At 39.6% G+C, this 22160-nt stretch overlaps 1 protein-coding gene across 2 annotated transcripts; it reads right to left on the bottom strand.

Annotated features, from left to right (window-relative positions):
- Positions 1-10920: 10920 nt before the first annotated feature.
- On the bottom strand, positions 10921-19658 carry LOC112912081 (olfactory receptor 52R1-like). Of its 2 annotated transcripts, XM_025988821.2 has the most exons (2): positions 19628-19658; positions 10921-11867 (listed from the first exon to the last, which is right to left on the bottom strand). In XM_025988821.2, exon 2 carries the CDS (start codon positions 11863-11865, stop codon positions 10921-10923), a length of 945 nt encoding a protein of 314 aa, XP_025844606.2. In that variant the 5' UTR covers positions 11866-11867; positions 19628-19658. The 2 variants fall into 2 exon arrangements, with proteins under 2 accessions (XP_025844606.2, XP_072583556.1); XM_072727455.1 differs by lacking the exon at positions 19628-19658 and having other exon boundaries at positions 10921-11865.
- Between the last annotated feature and the right edge of the window lie 2502 nt (positions 19659-22160).

Genomic DNA, 22160 nt, shown 5'->3' with positions numbered 1-22160 from the left:
TGCCTCCTTAGGAAATCATCAAGAGGGTGAAAAATCTCCTTGGCCAGGTCTCAGAAAGGGAGCATCATGACCCAATATTAAAGTGGATCCAGAATATTATAGAGGGAAACAACCAACTCATCCCATTACAGACCAACTTGCGACCAAGGGCCCATATAGTATACATGGCTCCCTCACAGGATGCACAGGGATCAATGTTCCCTATGCAGTACTTCACGCAGGAGACTGGGTGTACATGAGACCCTCAATGTCTAGGTATCCCCTGCTACTATCAAGCTGTTGTCTCCTCTCAGTTAATTAAGCCTGGTGGAATTAAATTAACTATAGAGAGTTTCAGAAATACTGAGATTAAAAAACCTAGAAAACAAAATCAAAAGAAAGACATGCATGTTAGTCATTGGTGCTAACATTTTATTAAGGGAAATAAATAACACACACAATTCTAAATTAACACTGAAAAATAAACTAAATGCACAGATGAAATATTGCCCATCACAATTCCCACAGAGCTACCACCACAGTCAAGAAAAATGAATCTCAGGAGAAAACACACTGCCCATTTGCGGAGCCCACAGTGGGTGCTTGATGCCAAAAACCCAAAGGCCAACACGTGTACACCAAAGATCTTAACATCTTAGATTCTATTTCCATTGGAGTGACAAGTGCACGTCAAAAACTCCCTCCATTTCCTGGAGAATCTATTTGCAGGAGAGAAAATTGACATTCCAGAGGGAAGAGTACTCTTTGCCACAGCACATGGATTTGCCTAAAGAAAAGTGCAAGCTATGTTTTGGGGGCTGGGTGTCTGCGCACGGCCCCCAGGAGCATGAGACGCAGCACCCTGTGGACCCGAGAATTTCCATGCAATGCAGCTGAGCAACGGCTGATTCCCCACATCAGTCCAGGAGTGGGCCACATCCTCAGGTCCACAGACACCTGGTCAGGGTGCAGCGGGGTGGAGGACAAGTGCCTGAGACCAGGAGCTGGCACATTCGCTCTCAGTGTCTTCTGAGGATGAGGACACCTGTAGGTCAACATGGAGGATACTCCAGGGGACACAAACACAGGCTTCATCCAACATGTAGGCAGCAGGAGGGCCCTGAGCAGGGCCTGGCTTCTCGGGAGGAAGGAATGAGGGAGCTGCTAGGAACCTGGAGCTCCAGCAGCTTCTGTCCAAACTGATGAAGACCATTCTCAGGGGCTGAGTGGGGGCCAGCACAGAGGGCGGCCGTGGGGGCACGGTGCACGGCTGCAGCGTTTCCAGGTGAGGTGTGGCAGGTGTGGGCCAGGTGCCCTTGCTTGGCAGGAGGGCAGGTGTCTTCCTGGTCTGCGGGGGCACGGCTGTGCATCCACGTGCACATCTGCTTCCTGGAGGACACAGATTCCCCGAAATCCCCACATGGGCTCCTTGGATGCTCTTGGGGGTGTGATGGGAGGGGCTCCATTGCGCTTTCTTTCTGGGGTCCTGGGAACTGTCTAGGGGCATCTGGGCACAGTTCTTGCCTGGAGTCTGGAGGGGCATTTGGGAACTGTCTGCCAATGCGTTGCTGACAGCAGGACAGGTGTTCTCCGCAGGATACTTGGGTGGTGCCTAGTTGTGTTCCAGCCCATGGACCTTGGTGCCAGCCTGGGGACCTTAGAGGCAGACTTGGCAGGGACTCTTGGCTCTCTGCTGCACAACCAGGCTATCAGCCCTGACACAGGGTTGGCGTGCCGGCTGAGGTGTGTCAGCGACCGGCATTTCCTGGACACCAGGAGGTCCACCGGTGGGCAGAGGCTAACTTTAGGGCTACTGAGAGGAGATGTGGAACGGGACCGGACTCTCATATTAGGGGTCTCAGTATGTGCCTTCATTGGCAGGGAAGGCTCAGGGATAGAAGGCCTCCTGGTGGTGTAGACGGGCATCGGCATGTGTGGATGTTCTGGGAAAAGAGAACACATGAGACACCATGAGTTTAGCCTCGGCACAAAGGCAACATGAACATTCAGGCAAGAAAGAAACCAACAAGAGCCCATGGCTTCATAACCCCCCCCAGAAAAGGTAAAAGCAGAAATGGGATCTTTTGACCTACGAGTAGTGAATCAGGCTCCAGGGCTGGTACGGGACAAAGGCATGACAGGATGCTGTTGATGCACTATTCACATCGGGGAGGAGCACACAAAAGTCCTGCCTCACATCTATGCTTCCTCCATTGAACCAGCTCTATCATCCACTCTGCTCTGGAGGCAATAGAAGTCCTGCTGCTGGAGAGTCACAGTGGGAGCTCCTGAGTAGGGATGGGCAGTGGGGTAATGTGTCACGACGGATAGAGGCCTGTTCTTCTCTGAGGATGGTATGTGTCCAGGATTGTCCACCAATGACCTTCACATGCCAACCAGCCCACTCTTCACACACATACCTGAAAAATCTACATTTAATTGGGGTTCCTGAGGGCACCGAAAGGGACAGAGGTCTAGAATATGTATTTGAACAAATCATAGCTGAAAACTTTCCTAATCTGGGAAGGGAAACAGGCATTCAGATCCAGGAAATAGAGAGATTCCCCCCTAAAATCAATAAAAACCATTCAACACCTCGACATTTAATAGTGAAGCTTGCAGGGATCCCTGGGTGGCGCAGCGGTTTGGCGCCTGCCTTTGGCCCAGGGCGCGATCCTGGAGACCGGGGATCGAATCCCACATCAGGCTCCCAGTGCATGGAGCCTGCTTCTCCCTCTGCCTGTGTCTCTGCCTCTCTCTCTCTCTCTCTCTGTGACTATCATAAATAAATAAAAATTAAAAAAAAATAGTGAAGCTTGCAAATTCCAAAGATAAAGAGAAGATCCTTAAAGAGCAAGAGACAAGAAATACCTAACTTATATGGGAAGAAATATCAGATTAACAGCAGACCTCTCCACAGAGACCTGGAAGGCCAGAAAGGGCTGGCAGGATATATTCAGGGTCCTAAATGAGACAAAATATGCAGCCAAGAATACTTTATCCAGCAAGGCTCTCAATCAGAATAGAAGGAGAGATAAAGAGCTTCCAAGACAGGCAGGAACTGAAAGAATATGTGACCTCCAAACCATATCTGCAAGAAATTTTAAGGGGAACTCTTAAAATTATCCTTTAAGAAGAAGTCCAATGGAACAATCCACAAAAACAGGGACTAAATAGGTATCATGATGACACTAAGCTCATATCTTTCAATAGTAACTCTGAACGTGAATGGGCTTAATGACCCCATCGAAAGGCGCAGGGTGCCAGACTGGATAAAAAAGCAGGACCCATCTATTTGCTGTCTACAAGAGACTCATTTTAGACCTAAGGACACCTACAGCCTGAAAATAAAAGGTTGGAGGACCATTTACCACTCAAATGGTCTTCAGAAGAAATCAGGGGTAGCCATCTTTATATGAGAAAAACTAAAATTTACCCCAAAGACTGTAGTGAGAGATAAAGAGGGACACTATATCATACTTAAAGGATCTATCTAACAGGAGGACTTAACAATCAAAAATATATATGCCCCGAATATGGGAGCTGCCAAATATATCAATCAATTAATAACCAAAGTTAAGACATACTTAGATAATAATGCACTTATGCTTGGTGACTTCAATCTAGTGCTTTCTACAATCGATAGGTTTTCTAAGCACAACATCTCCAAAGAACAAGAGCTTTAAATGATACACTGGACCAGATGGATTTCACAGATATCTACTGAACTTTATGTCCAAACACAACTGAATGCACATTCTTGTCAAGTGCACATGGAACTTTCTCCAGAATAGACCACATACTGGGTCACAAATCGGTTCTGAACCAATACCAAAAGATTGAGATCGTCCACTGCATATTCTCAGACCACAATGCCTTGAAATTAGAACTAAATCACAACAATAATTTTGGAAGGACTTCAAACACGTGGAGGTTAAGGACCATCCTGTTAAAAGATGAAAGGATCAACCAGGAAATTAAGGAAGAATTAAAAAGATTCATGGAAACTAATGAGAATGAAGATACAACCATTCAAAATCTTTGGGATACAGCAAAAGCAGTCCTGAGGGGGAAATACATCGCAATACAAACATCCATCCAAAAACTGGAAAGAACTCAAATACAAAAGCTAACCTTACACCTAAAGGAACTAGAGAAAAAACAGCAAATAGATCGTACACCCAGCAGCAGAAGGGAGTTAATAAAGACTCGAGCAGAACTCAACGAAATTGAGACCAGAAGAACTGTGGAACATATCAACAAAACCAGGAGTTGGTTCTTTGAAAGAATTAATAAGATAGATAAACCATTAGCCAGCCTTATTAAAAAGAAGAGAGAAAAGACTCAAATTAATAAAATCTTGAATGAGAAAGGAGAGATCACTACCAACTCCAAGGAAATACAAACAATTTTAAAAACATATTATGAACAGCTATACATCAATAAATTAGGCAATCCAGAAGAAATGGACGCATTTCTGGAAAGCCACAAACTACCAAAACTGGAACTGGAAGAAATAGAAAACCTGAACAGGCCAATAACCAGGGAGGAAATTGAAGCAGTCATCAAAAACCTCCCAAGACACAAAAGTCCAGGGCCAGAGGGCTTCCCTGGGGAATTCTATCAAACGTTTAAAGAAGAAACCATACCTATTCTACTAAAACTGTTTGGAAAGATAGAAAGAGATGGAATACTTTCCAGACTCGTTCTATGAGGCCAGCATCACCTTAAATCCAAAACCAGACAAAGACCCCACCAAAACGGAGAATTATAGACCAATATCCCTGATGAACAGGGATGCAAAAATTCTCAACAAGATACTAGCCAATAGGATTCAACAGTACATTCATAAGATTATTCACCAAGACCAAGTAGGATTTCTCCCCGGGACACAAGGCTAGTTCAACACTCATAAAACAATCAATGATTCATCATATCAGCAAGAGAAAACCCAAGAACCATATGATCCTCTCATTAGATGCAGAGAAAGCATTTGACAAAATACAGCATCCATTCCTGATCAAATCTTTTCAGAGTATAGGGATAGAGAGAACATTCCCCAACATCTTAAAAGCCATGTACGAAAAGCCCACAGCAAATATTCGCAATGGGGAAGCACTGGGAGCCTTTTCCCTAAAATCAGGAACAAGACAGGGATGTCCACTCTCACCACTGCTATTCAACATAGTACTGGAAGTCCTAGCCTCAGCAATCAGACAACAAAATGACATAAAAGGCATTCAAATTTGCACAGAAGAAGTCAAACTCTCTCTTCGCCAATGCCATGATACCCTACATAGAAAACTCAAAAGACTCCACCCCAAGATTGCTAGAACTCATACTACAATTTGGCAGTGTGGCAGGATACAAAATCAATGCCCAGAAGTCAGTGGCATTTCTATACACTAACAATGAGACTGAAGAAAGAGAAATTCAGGAGTCAATCCCATTTACAATTGCACCCAAAAGCATAAGATACCTAGGAATAAACCTAACCAAGAGGTAAAGGATCTATACCCTAAAAACTATAGAACACTTCTGAAAGAAATTGAGGAAGACACAAAGAGATGGAAAAATATTCCATGCTCATGGATTGGCAGAATTAATATTGTGAAAATGTCAATGTTACCCTGGGAAATTTACATGTTTAATGTAATCCTTATCAAAATACTATGGACTTTCTTCAGAGAGTTAGAATAAATTAAGATTTGTGTGGAATCAGGAAAGACCCCGAATAGCCAGGGGAATTTTATTTTATTTTATTTATTTTATTTTTTTTTTAAATTTTTATTTATTTATGATAGTCACAGAGAGAGAGAGAGAGAGGCAGAGAGGGAGAAGCAGGCTCCATGCAGGGAGCCCGACGTGGGATTCGATCCCGGGTCCCCAGGATCAGGCCCTGGGCCAAAGGCAGGCGCCAAACCGCTGCGCCACCCAGGGATCCCCGCCAGGGGAATTTTAAAAAAGAAAACCATAGCTGGGGGCATCACAATGCCAGATTTCAGGTTGTACTCCAAAGCTGTAGTCATCAAGACAGTGTGGTACTGGCACAAAAACAGACACATAGATCAATGGAACAGAATAGAGAACCCAGAAGTGGACCCTGAACTTTATGATCAACTAATATTTGACAAAGGAGAAAAGACTATCCCCTGGAAGAAAGACAGTCTCTTCAGTAAATGATGCTGGGAAAATTGGACATCCACATGCAGAAGAATGAAACTAGACCACTCTCCTGCACCATACACAAAGGTAAACTCAAAATGGATGAAAGATCTGAATGTGAGACAAGATTCCATCAAAACCCTAGAGGAGAACACAGGCAACACCCTTTTTGAACTCGGCCACAGTAACTTCTTGCAAGATACATCCACGAAGGCAAGAGAAACAAAAGCAAAAATGAACTATTGGGACTTCATCAAGATAAGAAGCTTTTGCACAGCAAAGGATACAGTCAACAAAACTAAAAGACAACCTACAGAATGGGAGAAGATATTTGCAAATGACGTATCAGATAAAGGGCTAGTTTCCAAGATCTATAAATAACGTATTCAACTCAACACCAAAGAAACAAACAATCCAATCATGAAATGGGCAAAAGACATGAACAGAAATCTCACAGAGGAAGACATAGACATGGCCAACACACAGAAGAGAAAATGCTCTGCATCACTTGCCATCAGGGAAATACAAATCAAAACCACAATGAGATGCCACCTCACACCAGTGAGAATGGGGAAAATTAACAAGGCAGGAAACCACAAATGTTGGAGCGGATGTGGAGAGAGGGGAACTCTCTTGCACTGTTGGTGGGAATGTGAACTGGTGCAGCCACTCTGGAAAACTGTGTGGAGGTTCCTCAAAGAGTTAAAAATAGACCTGCCCTACGACCTAGTAATTGCACTGCTGGGGATTTACCCCAAAGATGCAGATGCAATGAAATGCCGGGCACCTGCACCTCGATGTTTTAGCAGCAATGTCCACCATAGCCAAACTGTGGAAGGAGCCTCGGTGGCCATCGAAAGATGAATGGATAAAGAAGATGTGGTTTATGTATGCAATGGAATATTACTCAGCCATTAAAAACGACAAATACCCATCATTTGCTTCGACGTGGATGGAACTGGAGGGTATTACGCTGAGTGAAAAAAGTCAATTGGAGAAGGACAAACATTATATGGTCTCATTGATTTAGGAATATAAAAAATAGTGAAAGGGAATAAAGGGGAAAAGAGGAAAAATAATTGGGAAATATCAGAAAGGGAGACAGAACATAAAGACTCCTAACTCTGGGAAACGAACTAAGGGTGGTGGAAGGGGTGGAGGGCGGGGAGTGGGGGTGAATGGGTGACGGGCACTGAGTGGGTCACTTTTTTAAAAAAAATTTTATTAAAAAAATTTTTTTAATTTATGATAGTCACAGAGAGAGAGAGAGGCAGAGACATAGGCAGAGGGAGAAGCAGGCTCCATGCACCGGGAGCCCGACGTGGGATTCGATCCCGGGTCTCCAGGATCGTGCCCTGGGCCAAAGGCAGGCGCCAAACCGCTGTGCCACCCAGGGATCCCCTGAGGGAGGCACTTGATGGGATGAGCACTGGGTGTTATTCTGTATTATGGTAAATTGAACAACAATAAAAAATAAATTTATTAAAAAAGAAAATAAAAAAATAAATAAAATAAATAAATGGGTTTGTTCAAAACGCCAAAAAAAAAAAAAAAAAAAAAAAAGAAAAAAGAAAATAGTACATGGGCTCATGGAAACTCTTCTGGGTAATGATGACAAACAGGATCATGCTATTCCCGGAGAGGGCAGTGGTATAGAGAAAGTAGAAGGTGATAGAGATCCACACATGGACACATCCTAGGCCAGGAATGCCAGCCAACAAGAAGGTTGGAAATTTATATGTCAAGTTGCTTAAGATCTGCATGTTATCTTGGATTTGTAGGATTTGTCCTTTCAATTCTCACATCCTATAGAGATAATGAATTACATCGTCACACATAAATATTCAGAGAAATTTTCTTTTTAGTTAGGAGAGCTATCTAGGTCATGGATAAGTATTCTATTATTGAGAAAACTCGAATCAAAGTCTATTTTAATTATTTATATAAATAAAATGCACACACACATATATACATTTTATTCTTAAATTCAAGGAAAATATATCTAAATAATCTTATACATTTTGATGATAATTATTTCCTATATTGATCATAAGATTCTATGCATAGATAATATATAATAAATAATAAAAATAAGAGCATTCAATTTTGAATATGTTGTATATGAAACGACCAAGGGAAAACCACCTAAAGATTTCTATGGATCTTAAGTGCCCACATGGGTGTGAATTTCTAGGCAAAAGTCACCCAAACATTTTGAAGTTATCATTGTATACATGCCATTTTAGTCTAACAGTGTGAGTGAACAACCTCAGTGAGCACATTTACAAAAGGAAACCAACGAAGACAAACTCTGTAGAAGTTATGGGAAAGAACTATATGCACTAAAGCAAGATGAGCCTAGACGGCTTTACTTAAACTATTAAAATCAAGAGAGGTGATGTAATGACTGGGTGTTACATGAACAACAATGTCAAATTACTGAAGTGCCCAGGTCCTCTAAGGATTAAAAATTTCAAATGCAACCAAGAGCATAGTGGCTCTAGAAAAAACAGTTGAAGTCCAATGAAGAAAGCTGAGAACTGGCTACAGTGGCTTGAGGATGAAGGGACAAATAAGTGGTAGAGCTACAGTGTATATTATTTCTAGAAACTCATCAGTGAAGGCAAGGAGAGTAATAGGCCATCACTACGAAGACCATAGATGGATGAAGGATTTTTACAAGCTTGAACAGACTTAGATAAATGTAAAGTTATAGAAGATAGTGAGAAATGGAAAATATAGAACACTATATATAGAGATTAATTGGTATAGAAAACTCATTAAGGAAGTAGTAGGTGATTGAATATGGAGCATGATTGTAGTTCACCCTCAAAAAGATGAAGATCATAATTTCCACTGACCCTCGAAGATAAGGGGCAAAAGGGGAGATTGGTGGGGGGTTGTGTGAGGGCATTAGAATGCAGTGCCTACCTGGTTTGTTCTTTTTTTTCTTTTTAAAAAATTTTGGTCAAACACAACTAATATAAAATTTACTGTGGTAAGCATTTTTAAGTGTACAGTTCAGTGGTGTTAAATACGTAAATAATGTTTAATCATCACAACCATCCATCTTGTAAAACTGAAACTGTATACCCATTAAACATTCCTCATTCTCAGTTATCTATTTAGAGTTCTGACTACTCTTAATATCTCATATAAGTAGAATCACAGAATATTTGTCCTTTATTGACTGGCTTATTTCACTTAGTGTCGTATCTTCAACAGTCATCAGTGTCGTATGATATGTCAAAATTTCCCTCCTTGGGCACCTGGGTGGCTCAGTGGTTGAGAGATGACCTTCATCTGATGTTGGTTTTAGTAACATGAGAGCCTGAGGTCTAGAACCTTCTTCACTATTGGCTTTGACAGGAGAATGGTGAAAGAGGATAAAAGGACAAATGCAACAATAGTGATGGAAGGTTTTTACCTTGCTTGTGATGATGCTATTATGTGTGTATGCATATGTCCAAATTCATCAAAATGAATACATTAAGCATGTGCAACTTTTTGTGTAAGGACACCTCAATAGAGTTGAAAAAAATAAGAAAAAATACAGTTTTCTAAAACAGCTTAAATTTTTAATTTAAAAGGAAATTAAATATTAACAAATACTCAAATTTCTAGTGACTTTCTCACTACCTGTAACCATACAATATATCTTCAGAAGACAATCTCCTTTTTCTTTCTTTTCCAAAACTTCTTCATTGTGAACTTTATTGTCAACAGGGAATAGGCCATTTGTGGAAAGAGAGATCAACACTCAGCATCCCTATTCCTCACAGTCAGCAGTCTCAAGGAGTTGTGATTCTGGCAGCACTCTTACATCAAGATTTACAAGCTTTTCTGGAATTTGCTGTATTCAGGAGTCTTTCATCTTCTCAGATTACCCCTCCATTCTCCTAGGCTTTGGCACTGAGTTAACCTGTTCTGTACACTTTTTGTTGTTGTGGCAGTTACTTTTTCCTCATACTAAAATTAAACTTCCTAAATTAAGGATGATTTTCAAAAAATACATGAAAGTGCAAAAGGGAAATGGAAATACCACAAATCTCACTACTCAGAGTTGCTATTATTATCATTTAGATGTATTCCCGGAATCTTTTTCTATGCAAATTGTTATCAGCATTATGGGAAAATGTTATGTGTCTTTTTTCTTTACCATTATATCTTGATCATCTTTCACGTCTATAAATACTCTTTGCAAATACATTAGTTAAATGATACATGATATTCAATTGCTCATTCTGTCTCTGGGTCTTACAGATCAATATGTGGACGTTTCCCTGTTTTTATAAATGACCAATCTATACATGTCTTTGTACTTTTTCCCTCAATTCTATTTTTATAATGACATTCCAAGATGGGAAAATATGTACACTTTTTTGCTGTCTTAGTGGCAGTTCTAATCTCCTTTTTAATTAGGTGTAGCAACTTATATTTCTCCTGGCGGCGTAAAGATCATTTCCCCCTTAGTCTGTAGAAGATAGCATTCTGTTGAAATCTTCAGTAATTTGATAGATGGACATATTTTTATTGTGCTTTTGTGATGATGAACATTTGTCCACTCAGCATTTATGATCAGTCACATGCCTCAGAGAGCTCTTGTTCTGGACATTCTGAAAATTGTTCCTTTTGCTCTGGGGGATTGCTAACCTCTGGGCCTTTTGTTCACAAAGATGACTTTGCGCTGATATGCGATGGCCTGGCAACCTTTTTGCATTTATGTTCCCAGATCAGTGGGGTGGCGGGGTTGGTTGTGATGCGGTGACCCTTGGCTTAGGGATCTTTTCCACAACAACCTTGAATAACCCTGTCCCTGATCTGCTTGGTTCTGACTCCATAGATGATGGGGTTGAGCATGGGAGGTACCAGTAGATAGAAATTGGCAAACATGATATGTACCACTCGGGGCACATGGTGTCCAAAGCGGTGTGTGAGGAAAGTAAAGAGGGCTGGGATATAAAAAGCCAAGATGACACAGATATGGGAAGCACATGTGCCAAAAGCCTTGAACCGGGCTTCATCAGAGGGCAACCCCAGAACAGTTCTCAGAATCATCACATAGGATATACTGATGACAATCATATCAAAGCCAACCACAGAGAAGGCCACAAAGAGCCCATATGCACGGTTTACTCTAGTGTCTGCACACACCAGCTTTAACACAGCCATGTGCTCACAGTATGACTGGGGAATGACATGGTTGGGGCAGAAGGGCATCCTGGAGACCATAATGCAGAAGGGGCTCACCCATAGCAATCCTCTCATCATCACAGCTGCTCCCAGTTTACCCACTACAGCTGGGGTCAGGAAAGTAGAGTGGTGGAGTGGGAAGCAGATAGCCACATAACGGTCCAAGGCCATAGCCATGAGCAACCCGGACTCCACGGAGGAAAAGGCATGGATGAAGAACACCTGGATGAGGCAGGCATGGTATTCAATCTCATGAGCATGAAACCAGAGTATAGCCAGCATTTTAGGTTGTGTGGAGGAGGATAGAGCCAGGTCAGTGATAGCCAGCATGGCTAGAAAAAGGTACATGGGCTCATGCAGGGTGTGGTCAGTTCGGATTATATGAAGGACAATGACATTGCCTACTATAGCTATGAGATACATGGCACAAAATGGAAAGGCAATCCAAAATTGGTAATTCTCCAGTCCTGGGATCCCAAGTAGGATAAAGGATACAGGTTGTGAAGAGCTGTTCCCTGAAGCCAGCATCACTGGATGGGAAAATTGTTCTCCCCTGAGAAGGTATATACTCTATACAGATTATAGTAATCAAATAATTAATATTATTTATATATTATTATATAATATATTATTATATAATATTATTTATATTCTTTTGTAAAGAACAATTGAATAATAAAGCAAAAGCATTTAATAATAAAATATAATAATCTTAACTGTTTTAATAAATAAAATTTTGCAACATAAAGCGATGAAACTTTTTATTCCTCATTTATATTTTGTCATCAAATGGGATCAGAACATACTAGCTGTGTGATTTTGTAGAACAATAATAATATATATATATTTTAAAAGTAGAATCTGCCAAGGGGAAACTATCCTAATAATGTCAGTAATATTAATTCTTGCTTTTCTATTCTTCAGAACTAATTGACTTGTTTAACTTTTCCCATAGATTCTTTTCAGGCCTCTTTTTAAGCCACTTAGGCAACATTTCAGGGTAGGAGGCTAATGTATGTAGTGATTTTGATCTTGCTTTGAATCTAGGAGTTACCAGGAGAATTTGGGCTGAAGGATAACTGAGGATTATACACCTCTAATTAAACCTACTATCCTTAGTGTATGTCCTCCTAGATTAGAGGCCAGCAAACTTTTTTTGTAACAAGCCAGATCATACATATTTTAAGCTCTGTGATCTGTAGTTGTAACTAGTCAGCTTAGCACTATGGCATAATAGTAGCCACAGTCAATAGAGCAATTTATGAGTGTGGCTAAATGTAATTTTGGACTTTTTAACCAATGAGCCATACCTTAAAAGTCTGAGAGGAAAAAAATAAAAGCCTGAGAGATACTTTTTAAATACTACTTGGCACCATGGCCACCAGAGAGTTATATATAATTCTCCTACTAGAGTCTGCTATTGCTGGCATAAGAAGGACATGGATGCCTCCTCTGCCTAGGATTGCATTACATGGTCTTTTTGTCTGATCCTAGTGATTACTATCACTTATATTAGTTGATGACACAAAAAGCTTATCTGGTTCTTACTAGGGACTTTTTCACGAGTTCATCTTGGTTGTCCCATGACTTTAGGTCTCCATAACAAAAACACTGAGACAAGAGGAGTGTTTTTCAAATCCCCCTTAACAAATCACCTCTAGTGACCAACAAATGTTTCATACAACCAGACCTAATGGTTCCAAAAAGACTATCTTTGAGATCCCAAATAGACCTGATCTTTCTGATTTTCCTACCTCTATAACATCTTGAAGAAATGAGGCTCAGGCTTTATCAATTTTACTCTAATTGGAAAGTTTACCATCCTAACTTGAAAATAGCTATAGGCTTGCTCAAAACAATACTCCTATCTAGGATATGGTGAAAATTCAACACACAAATTATCTGGGATCCAGGGCTCTAGCTTTCTCCCCTTCTGTTGGCTTGGTCTTCTAATCGTATGTTCTCTTTGAACCAGAGTCTTCCTATCTAACCTCCCTCTGACCCCCGTATGTCACCCTCCATTTGTCAGGACATGGTCACTGAGACTCATGGGCACCTGAAAAACTACTTAGACCATCTTCGTTCCTGCACTGGGTGCTGGTGAAGGTGCTGGCTAAACCTACAATTTCTCAAAGTGCATAATAATCTCTTTAAAAGTAGAAGACATTGCTGTTTTTATAAATATAACACTGTAAGCTTTTACATTTATTGTTTTTAATTCACATAAAGTTTCTGCCCATAAGCCTTAATGAGAACCTTAATGGAGAACTCACCTGTTCTCCATACTCCTTTTGGAGTAGTGAGTCTTTGTAGGTAGTGAGCCTGACCCAAGTCTGAAACAGGAGATGAGGGCTCTTGACAGGTGCCTTTCTTTCTTCTCTACACTTACAATACCATGGAATCTGGTATCCTCACTATCAGCAATCCTTTTGCCTTTTTCACCCTCAGGCTTAAACTCAGCATGTGTAGAGTGAGGACTACAAGTCATGTGGCTTGGAGAGGGAGTTAACCAATGTTAGATCATTCTCTATAGTGTGTGAGGTTTGCAATAGTATTTCTGAGGGAGGCACAGGTTATCAACTTGCTGCTGGGGGGAGGGATGGAAATGTGCATTCCCGAAAGAGTAGGAAAAGAAGAGCAATATACTTTCCCTTCTTGCCCAATATTCCTTCCCTCTTTCCTTGCTTTTAAATATGTACCCGTCCCTGTCCCTCAGGGGCAAGACATCTTGTGAGTCTCATATCTAGTGAAAGAAAAATTAAATTATCTTTTTTTGATCTTAAAGCTAGGGTGATCACACATTGAACTTCAGAGTCAATTTTTCTGTTCTCCAAAGTACAGGCTAACTTGAGCAAACTTGGCATAGCTTTTGGTTGAGGAAATATGGTTGCAAGAAGGATGTTCTTACACTGAGGGAGCTCATTTCATCTGTGAGTGTTGGTTTGAGTCCAGTGCTGGTACCATTGGCTCTACTGGACTTCAAGTACTCCTTTCATTAGGTGGAGTTATTTATGTCCATCATTTTAACTATGTTGCTCAAGCCTGAAAGGGTGGAGGATAAAGTGGACTGAGAGCTTGCCAAGGAATAGTTTCAGAGACATTTAGTCTGTTTTCTCACTTTGGGGTATCTAAAACTAAGGCACAGAGTAATGATGCTGGAGCATGGTTTCAGATACAGTGTCCTTCCTGGAGGGACTGTGTGTGGAGGCCGCCTTCTTACTTTTCCAGAATTTCCCTGGAGGACACAGTGTGAATAGCAGATCTTCTCTCCATCTCAGAAGGAAATCCATCAGTCAGAGATCTCTGGACCTGGAGCGCCCAGGGAAGCAGGCCATCTGCACAAAGTATTGCCTTGTCTTCCAGCTTCTGGAAACTCCGTGAGTCCTGCTGTTCTCTGGGAAGGGCAGAAGTGACTGGGGCACAGGGAAAGCACTCACCTTGAGCTCTGCTTCACCTCTGACTGGCTCTCTAACTGGTTGAGCATCTCTAACTGGCTCCTGTGATTCAGCTTTTAGCAGACTGTAGATTAGGACCTATTTAAAGACCTTTAAAGTCTGGCCTTTCCCTTCCCCAAGCATTAATATTCCCCCTCCTGCTAGGCTCCCCTGCCTCCCACTCTGGCTTCCTCTGAGACCAGAGAGTGAAGCTAGAACCATTAACCCCTAACTTTCCTCTGTCCTCTGTGTACACAAATGCAAAGGGTGGGGAATTGAATGCATGGCCAAGAATGTGTGTTGTTGAGAAAACACAATTGTGAGCTTATTGCTATGCATGTATTTTTTGTTAGTCAAAAGTATTTACAATTGAGAGGTATTTTATACAACGTGAAAGTTTGTTGATGCTTGTTGGAGTGTATACCTGAGAGACGTGTTAATAAACGTATGTAAGGACTGGATTTGCCTGTGAATGCGTGTGCATAACCTTGTGTGTTTGTGCAGGTGTGACTAATCATTGGTGGTAAGTATACACATTTAGTGGGACAGCATGGCTCTGTGAGTACAAGGCCACTGCATACACATACTTTGTGAAGACATATCCTGAGCTCCAAAGCTGGCAGTGTGAGATTATATATCAGTGTGTGTATATGCATGGGCATGTATAGACAAATTGTGTGGTTTGAAGAGGTGTCAACAATTTGTTGGTGATATCATATGTACCTAGGTAGTTCTGGTTCTGTTGTCCTTCTTACCTGGAAAGGCAGGAGGACTTCCAGATGGAGGACTTGCCATAGTTATTTTTGAAACTTAGTGAAGTTGGAAGGCCCTCCTCACTCAGCCTGAACAGTTAAGCTTATGCAGAGCTTCCTCTCATTTACTCCCCATATAGGGCCTTGCTGGAATCTCTTTCTTCTTTTTTCTCAGCATTCCCTGATGTCTGATACGTCAAATGAAGATTTGAGAAGAAAAGTATATGAAAACAGAAAGTAAGAATTTATGTGTAGAATTCAAAACTGTCAGATTTCAGAAGCTATGCCTCACAAAATCCACAACCCCACATACATTTATAGGGAAACAAATCACCTAGAATTTTACCATGACTTTAGGTTTATAGTAATCTGTTTATGGTGAATTGCCATCATCATGTTCACAAAGTCAGGATTTATTTTAAGATATCACCATAACAAAAATCTGGGATAGAACTGTTTTTGTGAGAGAGTCCAGGTTTACAGGACAGATCCAAGGTTTTCTTTTTTTTTTTTTATTTTGGGAATCAGGCTGGTATTTTAGATTTATCTCTGCTTGCAAATTCTTTTTCTTTGTCTGCTTCTTTTATTCCTTGTAGATTAAAAATTCAGTATTAGGAAAGTAGAAACGAGTTCCAGTCTCCCTTTCCTCTGCTCCTCCTCCTCCTCCTCCTCCTCCTCCTTCATAACTGGAGGAACTTTTCCCCTCAAATAAAATGTGATATCTAGGGATAGGTCCTGTGTGTCTTTATCTCTTGAATCTTCCCCAGTTGCAGGTGCCATGGTGGCTCCAAACACACATGACATCCAAGCTCTTGTGGAAGTTATTGTTAGGATAATTACATTGTTTATCAAGTGTAGTTGGGCATGAATTGCTGAAATGAGTGCACTGTAGGCAGATGAGTCCTTTCCTGATTTATCCTCTTAAAGTTCTCCTCATGGTTATTATCACAAAAGTTGGTATCTCTGCAGGATGCATTGAGGATTTGGGCACTTGACTCATAGCCCTGCTCTAAACCTCAGTCTCCAGTAGAATGTGCAGTTTTGTGAGCTATATTAAGAGACTAGTTACAGTTAGTTACTATAAACTTTTAAGCACACGCATGTAAATTATGCTTTGTAGGCTTTTGAGGGGGGAGACAGAGAAAAATGTTTGGAAAGGAAGTTTTGATGGAATAAAACATTATTGAGAATATTGACATGAGAATTCTGGGACAGTTCAATATAACTATGTTGAAAACTCATCCACATTCATAACCTCATAACTCCTATATCTTCACTCGTGTTGACCTTTATCTACATAGTACTCAGTCAATCGTGTATGGACATGGACTGTACCTTGTCACAGCTCAGAGCTACTCAATCTCTGAATTCTCGAGCATCTAATAACCACGTTATCTTTCTAGTTTTTTTTGACACTCATTCCCTATTTTCTACATCATCAAATCCTTTAAACCCTATATATTTGTTCCAATCCTTTTAGCCCTCTTTTCTTTTATAGTTCTTTTCTATGAAATCTAGTCCTCATAGTTCATCATTTCACCATACTCATATGAATAATCTCAACACCTATCTATGCATCACAGGTTTTTCTTTGAGGTAGGACTAGGAGGTGATACCCTTTCATTGAGGTAGGAGTTGAGTTACATTTTGTTTTAATATAAACAATTAGTTTAGTGCCATGACATTTTTCTGTTTCTTAATTTCATTGATCTCCACTGCAAATTAACTGTGCTTGGAACTATTTCTGCTTTCTTTATCATTTTTCAATAATGTACCGATCTATCCTTATATAAAAACAAGGCCACCATGTAGGATACTGCTGGATCCCTGTCTAGGTAAAACATTTATTAAAATTATATTTAAAATCCATGGCTTGGGATCCCTGGGTGGCGCAGCAGTTTAACGCCTGCCTTTGGCCCAGGGCGCGATCCTGGAGACTCGGGATCGAATCCCACGTCGGGCTCCCGGTACATGGAGCCTGCTTCTCCCTCTGCCTGTGTCTCTGCCTCTCTCTCTCTCTCTCTCTCTCTGTGACTATTATAAATAAATAAAAATTTAAAAAAAATTAAAAAATCCATGGCTTCTGTAGAGTACAATTATTTATAGATGAAGACTTGAAATAATGGATAAAAATGTATTTATTGTTGTATTAGTTTTCTAAACACACTACTCCGAGTGTGATAGTCTCCTGCTACCCCTGCACTACAGCAACTGCAAGAAGTAGTAACGATCATATTGGAGCCATCACAGTTTCATGGTAACTGACTTTACCTGAGCTTTCAAAACAGCCCTAACTATTTTCACATTTCTCTCACTGTCATTGTGCTGAGACATGGTGCTAGGAAACTATAATAACTGGCTTCCCTAAGTATATTATTCAGACTCTGTCCCCTAATTATAGTTAAAATCTTTTTCTTTTCTTTTCTGCATCACCTCAAGAAGCAGAACTTCCAACCATAATGTTGAAGAGGAAACCTCCTTCTATTGGGCCTCAGAAGGTGTAACACCAGATGGCTTTTGCCTGCCTCATTTCTTACATACCTGAGCCAGCTGTTCTCATTGCCAGTTGCTCCAGCATTCATGGTTCATTACCACATTCAAATAAGGAAATCAAATCTGGGTAGAGGGGAAATAATTCGGTCTATGCTCTGCTTCCTCAATCCTCAGGGAGAACCTTACTGATGTCAACATTATAACAAAGGTCCTAACCACTGCAAAAAGGCAAGAAAATGTATGTCATTGATTGGAGAATTGTTATGGTTTGAATTGTGTTCCCCCCTCAAATTCACATGTTGAAGTTCTAATCCCTATACCTCAGAATATGACCTTATTTGGAAATAGGGTCATTAAAGATGTAGTTTAGTTAAGATGTAGTCATAGTGGAGTAGCGTAGGCCCTACTCCAATGTAACTGGTGTCCTTTTATAAAGGGCAAATTTGACACAGAGACATATAAACAGAGAGGAAATGCCATGAGGGTAAGAAGACAGAGATCAAGATGATGTGTCTCCAGGGATGCCTGGGTGGCTCAGTGGTTACGTGTCTGCCTTCAGCTCAGTGCATGATCCTAGGGTCCTGGAATTGAGTCCTGCATCAGGCTCCCAGCAGGGACCCTGCTTCTCATTCTGCTTATGTCTCTGCCTTTCTCTCTGTGTCTCTCATGATTAAATAAATAAAATTAAAATCTTAAAATAAAAAGATAATGTGTCTCTAGTCTAAGTTTCCAGCAAACCACCAGAAGGCAGAGGAAAGCATTGAACAGATTCATCTTCATAGCCAACAGAAGAAACCAACCTGGATGATTCTTTAATCCTGGCCTGCTAAACTCTAGAACTATGACACAATACATTTCTGTTGTACAATCTATTTAGTTTGTTGTACATTGCTATGGCAGCTTTAGAAAACTAATACAACAATAAATACATTTTTATCCATTATTTCAAGTCTTCATCTATAAATAATTGTACTCTACAGAAGCCATGGATTTTTTTTTAAATTTTTATTTATTTATGATAGTCACACAGAAAGAGAGAGAGAGAGAGAGAGAGAGAGAGAGAGAGAGAGAGAGAGAGGCAGACACATAGGCAGAGGGAGAAGCAGGCTCCATGCACCGGGAGCCCGACGTGGGATTCGATCCCGGGTCTCCAGGATCACGCCCTGGGCCAAAGGCAGGCGCTAAACTGCTGCGCCACCCAGGGATCCCAAGCCATGGATTTTAAATATAATTTTAATAAATATTTTATCCAGACAGGGATCCGGCAGTATCCTACATGGTGGCCTTGTTTTTATATAAGGATAGATCGGTACATTATTGAAAAATGATAAAGAAAGCAGAAATAGTTCCAAGCACAGTTAATTTGCAGTGGAGATCAATGAAATTAAGAAACAGAAAAATGTCATGGCACTAAACTAATTGTTTATATTAAAACAAAATGTAACTCATCTCCTACCTCAATGACGGGGTATCACCTCCTAGTCCTACCTCACAGAAAAACCTTTGAGTTATAATAACCTAAATTTGAAAGCCAAAGCTGTATAGATTTGAAAAGAAAAAAATAGAATAATACTTTTATGAACTTGAGAAATGGAAAGTTTCTTACTCTGCAAAAAGCATTAGAGAGAAAAGAAAAAAAGTTGATCAAGATAAAAACATCAATTTAAAATGACAGCCTTATAAATTTGAAAAGGCAAGTCATAGATGGAGAAAATATTCACAATGCATGTAACTGAAAAATAAAGTCCCACAATCATTTAATGGAAAGACAAGTAATTCACTAACAATTTAAGGAAATGATTTAAACAAGCACTTGACTAAAGGCAGTAGATGAATGGGTATTAACCATTTTCTATTGCTTTTATCTAATTACCATTAATGGTTAATACAATTTCTTATTATTCATAAGAAAAAAGTCAGAATGAGATACTAATAAAAACTTATTAGTATAACTAAAATCAATTACAATAACAGCACTAAGTAGCGGTGAAAATGTGGGTCAATTGGAACAGCCAGGCACTGAGTACAGCTACATTGCAAACATTTAGGCAGTTTTTAATAAAATGAGCATCTTTTTGACATAGCAATTCCACCTCTAGTTCAAATCTGAAATAAATTTTTTAAGTATGCAGCAAATGTATAGTAGTTCTATACATTTTAGTCTATTTTAAGTATTTCTGTGTCTCTATAAAACACACACATATATAAACACTTTTAAATTCAACTAATCTTACACATTTTGATAATTTTTCCTATACTGACAGAATTTTAAGCACCATTATATCATAAGATTCTATGAATAAATAATATATAATAATTAATAAAAAAACAAAGCATTCGATTTTAAATATGTTGTATATGAAATGATTAAGGGAAAACCACCTAAAGATTTCCATGAATCTTTTTTTTTTTTTTATTTCCATGAATCTTAAGTGCCCACATAGGTGTGAATTTCCAGGCAAAAGTCACCTGAACATTTTGAAGTTATCATTGTATACATACCATTTTAGTCTAACAGTGTGAGTGAACCTCAGAGTACATTTACAAGAGAAAACCAATGAAGACAAACTCTGTCTTATCACAGAGTTATGGGAAAGAACTGTATACACTAAAGCAAGATGAGCCTAGACGGCTTTACTTAAACTATTAAAACCAAGAGAGGTGGTGTAATGACTGGGTGTTACATGAACAACAATGTCAAATTATTGAAGTGCTCAGGTCCTCTAAGGATGAAAAAATTCAAATGCAGCCAAGAGCATAGTGGCCCTAGGAAAAACAGTTGAAGTCCAATGAAGAAAGCTGAGAACCGGCTACAGTGGCTTGAGGATGAAGGGACAAATAAGTGGTAGAGCTACAGTGTATATTATTTCTGGAAACTCCTCAGTGAAGGCAGGGAGAGAAATAGGCCATCACTAAGACCATAGATGGATGAAGGATTTTTACAAGCTTGAACAGACTTAGATAAATGTAAAGTTATAGAAGATAGTGAGAGATGGAAAATATAGAACACTAGAGATTAATTGGTATAGAAAACTCATTAAGAAAATAGTAGGTGATTGAATATGGAGCATGATAGTAATTCACCCTCAAAAAGATGAAGATCATCCTTTCCACTGATCCTCAAAGATAAATGGCAAAAGGGGAGATTGGTGGGGGGTTGTGTGAGAGCATTATAATGCAGTGCCTACTTGGTTTGTTCTTTTTTTCTTTTTAAAAAAATTGTGGTCAAATGCACCTGATATAAAATTTACCATGATAAGTATTTTTAAGTGTACAGTTCAATGGTATTAAATACATAAGATATGTTTAACCGTCACAACCATCCATCTCCATAACTCTTTTCATCTTGTAAAACTGAAACTATGTACCCATTAAACTTTCCTCATTCCCAGTTATCTATTTAGAGTTCTGACTACTCTTAATATCTCACATAAGTAGAATCACACAGTATTTGTCTTTTAGTGACTGGCATATTTCTCTTAGTGTAGTAGCCCCAACAGTCATCTGTATCATAACGTATGTCAGAATTTTGTATATGAATATAAAATTAACTCAGCAACTTTAATTGAAGAAACCATTTTTCCTATATTGCTGTGTGTTACACATTTATTATAGTGTGTCTATATTTTTCTTGTGTCTGCTTTGGACTCTCTGCTTGCTTATTCTAATAAGTTTGTCTAATTCTAGGCAAAAACCAAATTGTGTTGATTACTACAGCTTTGTAATAGTTCTTCATTGATTAAGACTTCAATTTTAAATCTTTCATTATAGATTTTAGATTTAGTTTGTTAATTCACTATATGTACACACACACACACACACACACACACACACACACACACACATACAAGTCCACACAGATATTCTGAGGTTTTGATGGGATTGCACTGAACCTATAACCTGAGAATTTGCAATACTTTAAAGTCCTGAATTATCCAATCTTTGAATGTGGTTTATCTTTCCCTTTATTTAGGATTTCGTTAATTTCAATGTTGTTCTATGGTTTTCAGAGTAGAGGTATTTTATGGTATGTATAACATTTATTTTTAAGTGTTTGGTTTTTATGTATTTTAAATGGTAACCCTTCAAATATACTCTTTTGTTTGTTAATGGAAAAAATCAAAAACACTTTTGTGTGGTGACA

The sequence above is a fragment of the Vulpes vulpes genome, chromosome 11, assembly GCF_048418805.1.
Source record: "Vulpes vulpes isolate BD-2025 chromosome 11, VulVul3, whole genome shotgun sequence".
Classification (NCBI taxonomy): Eukaryota; Metazoa; Chordata; class Mammalia; order Carnivora; family Canidae; genus Vulpes; species Vulpes vulpes.
This window is presented reverse-complemented; position numbering and strand designations above follow the sequence as displayed.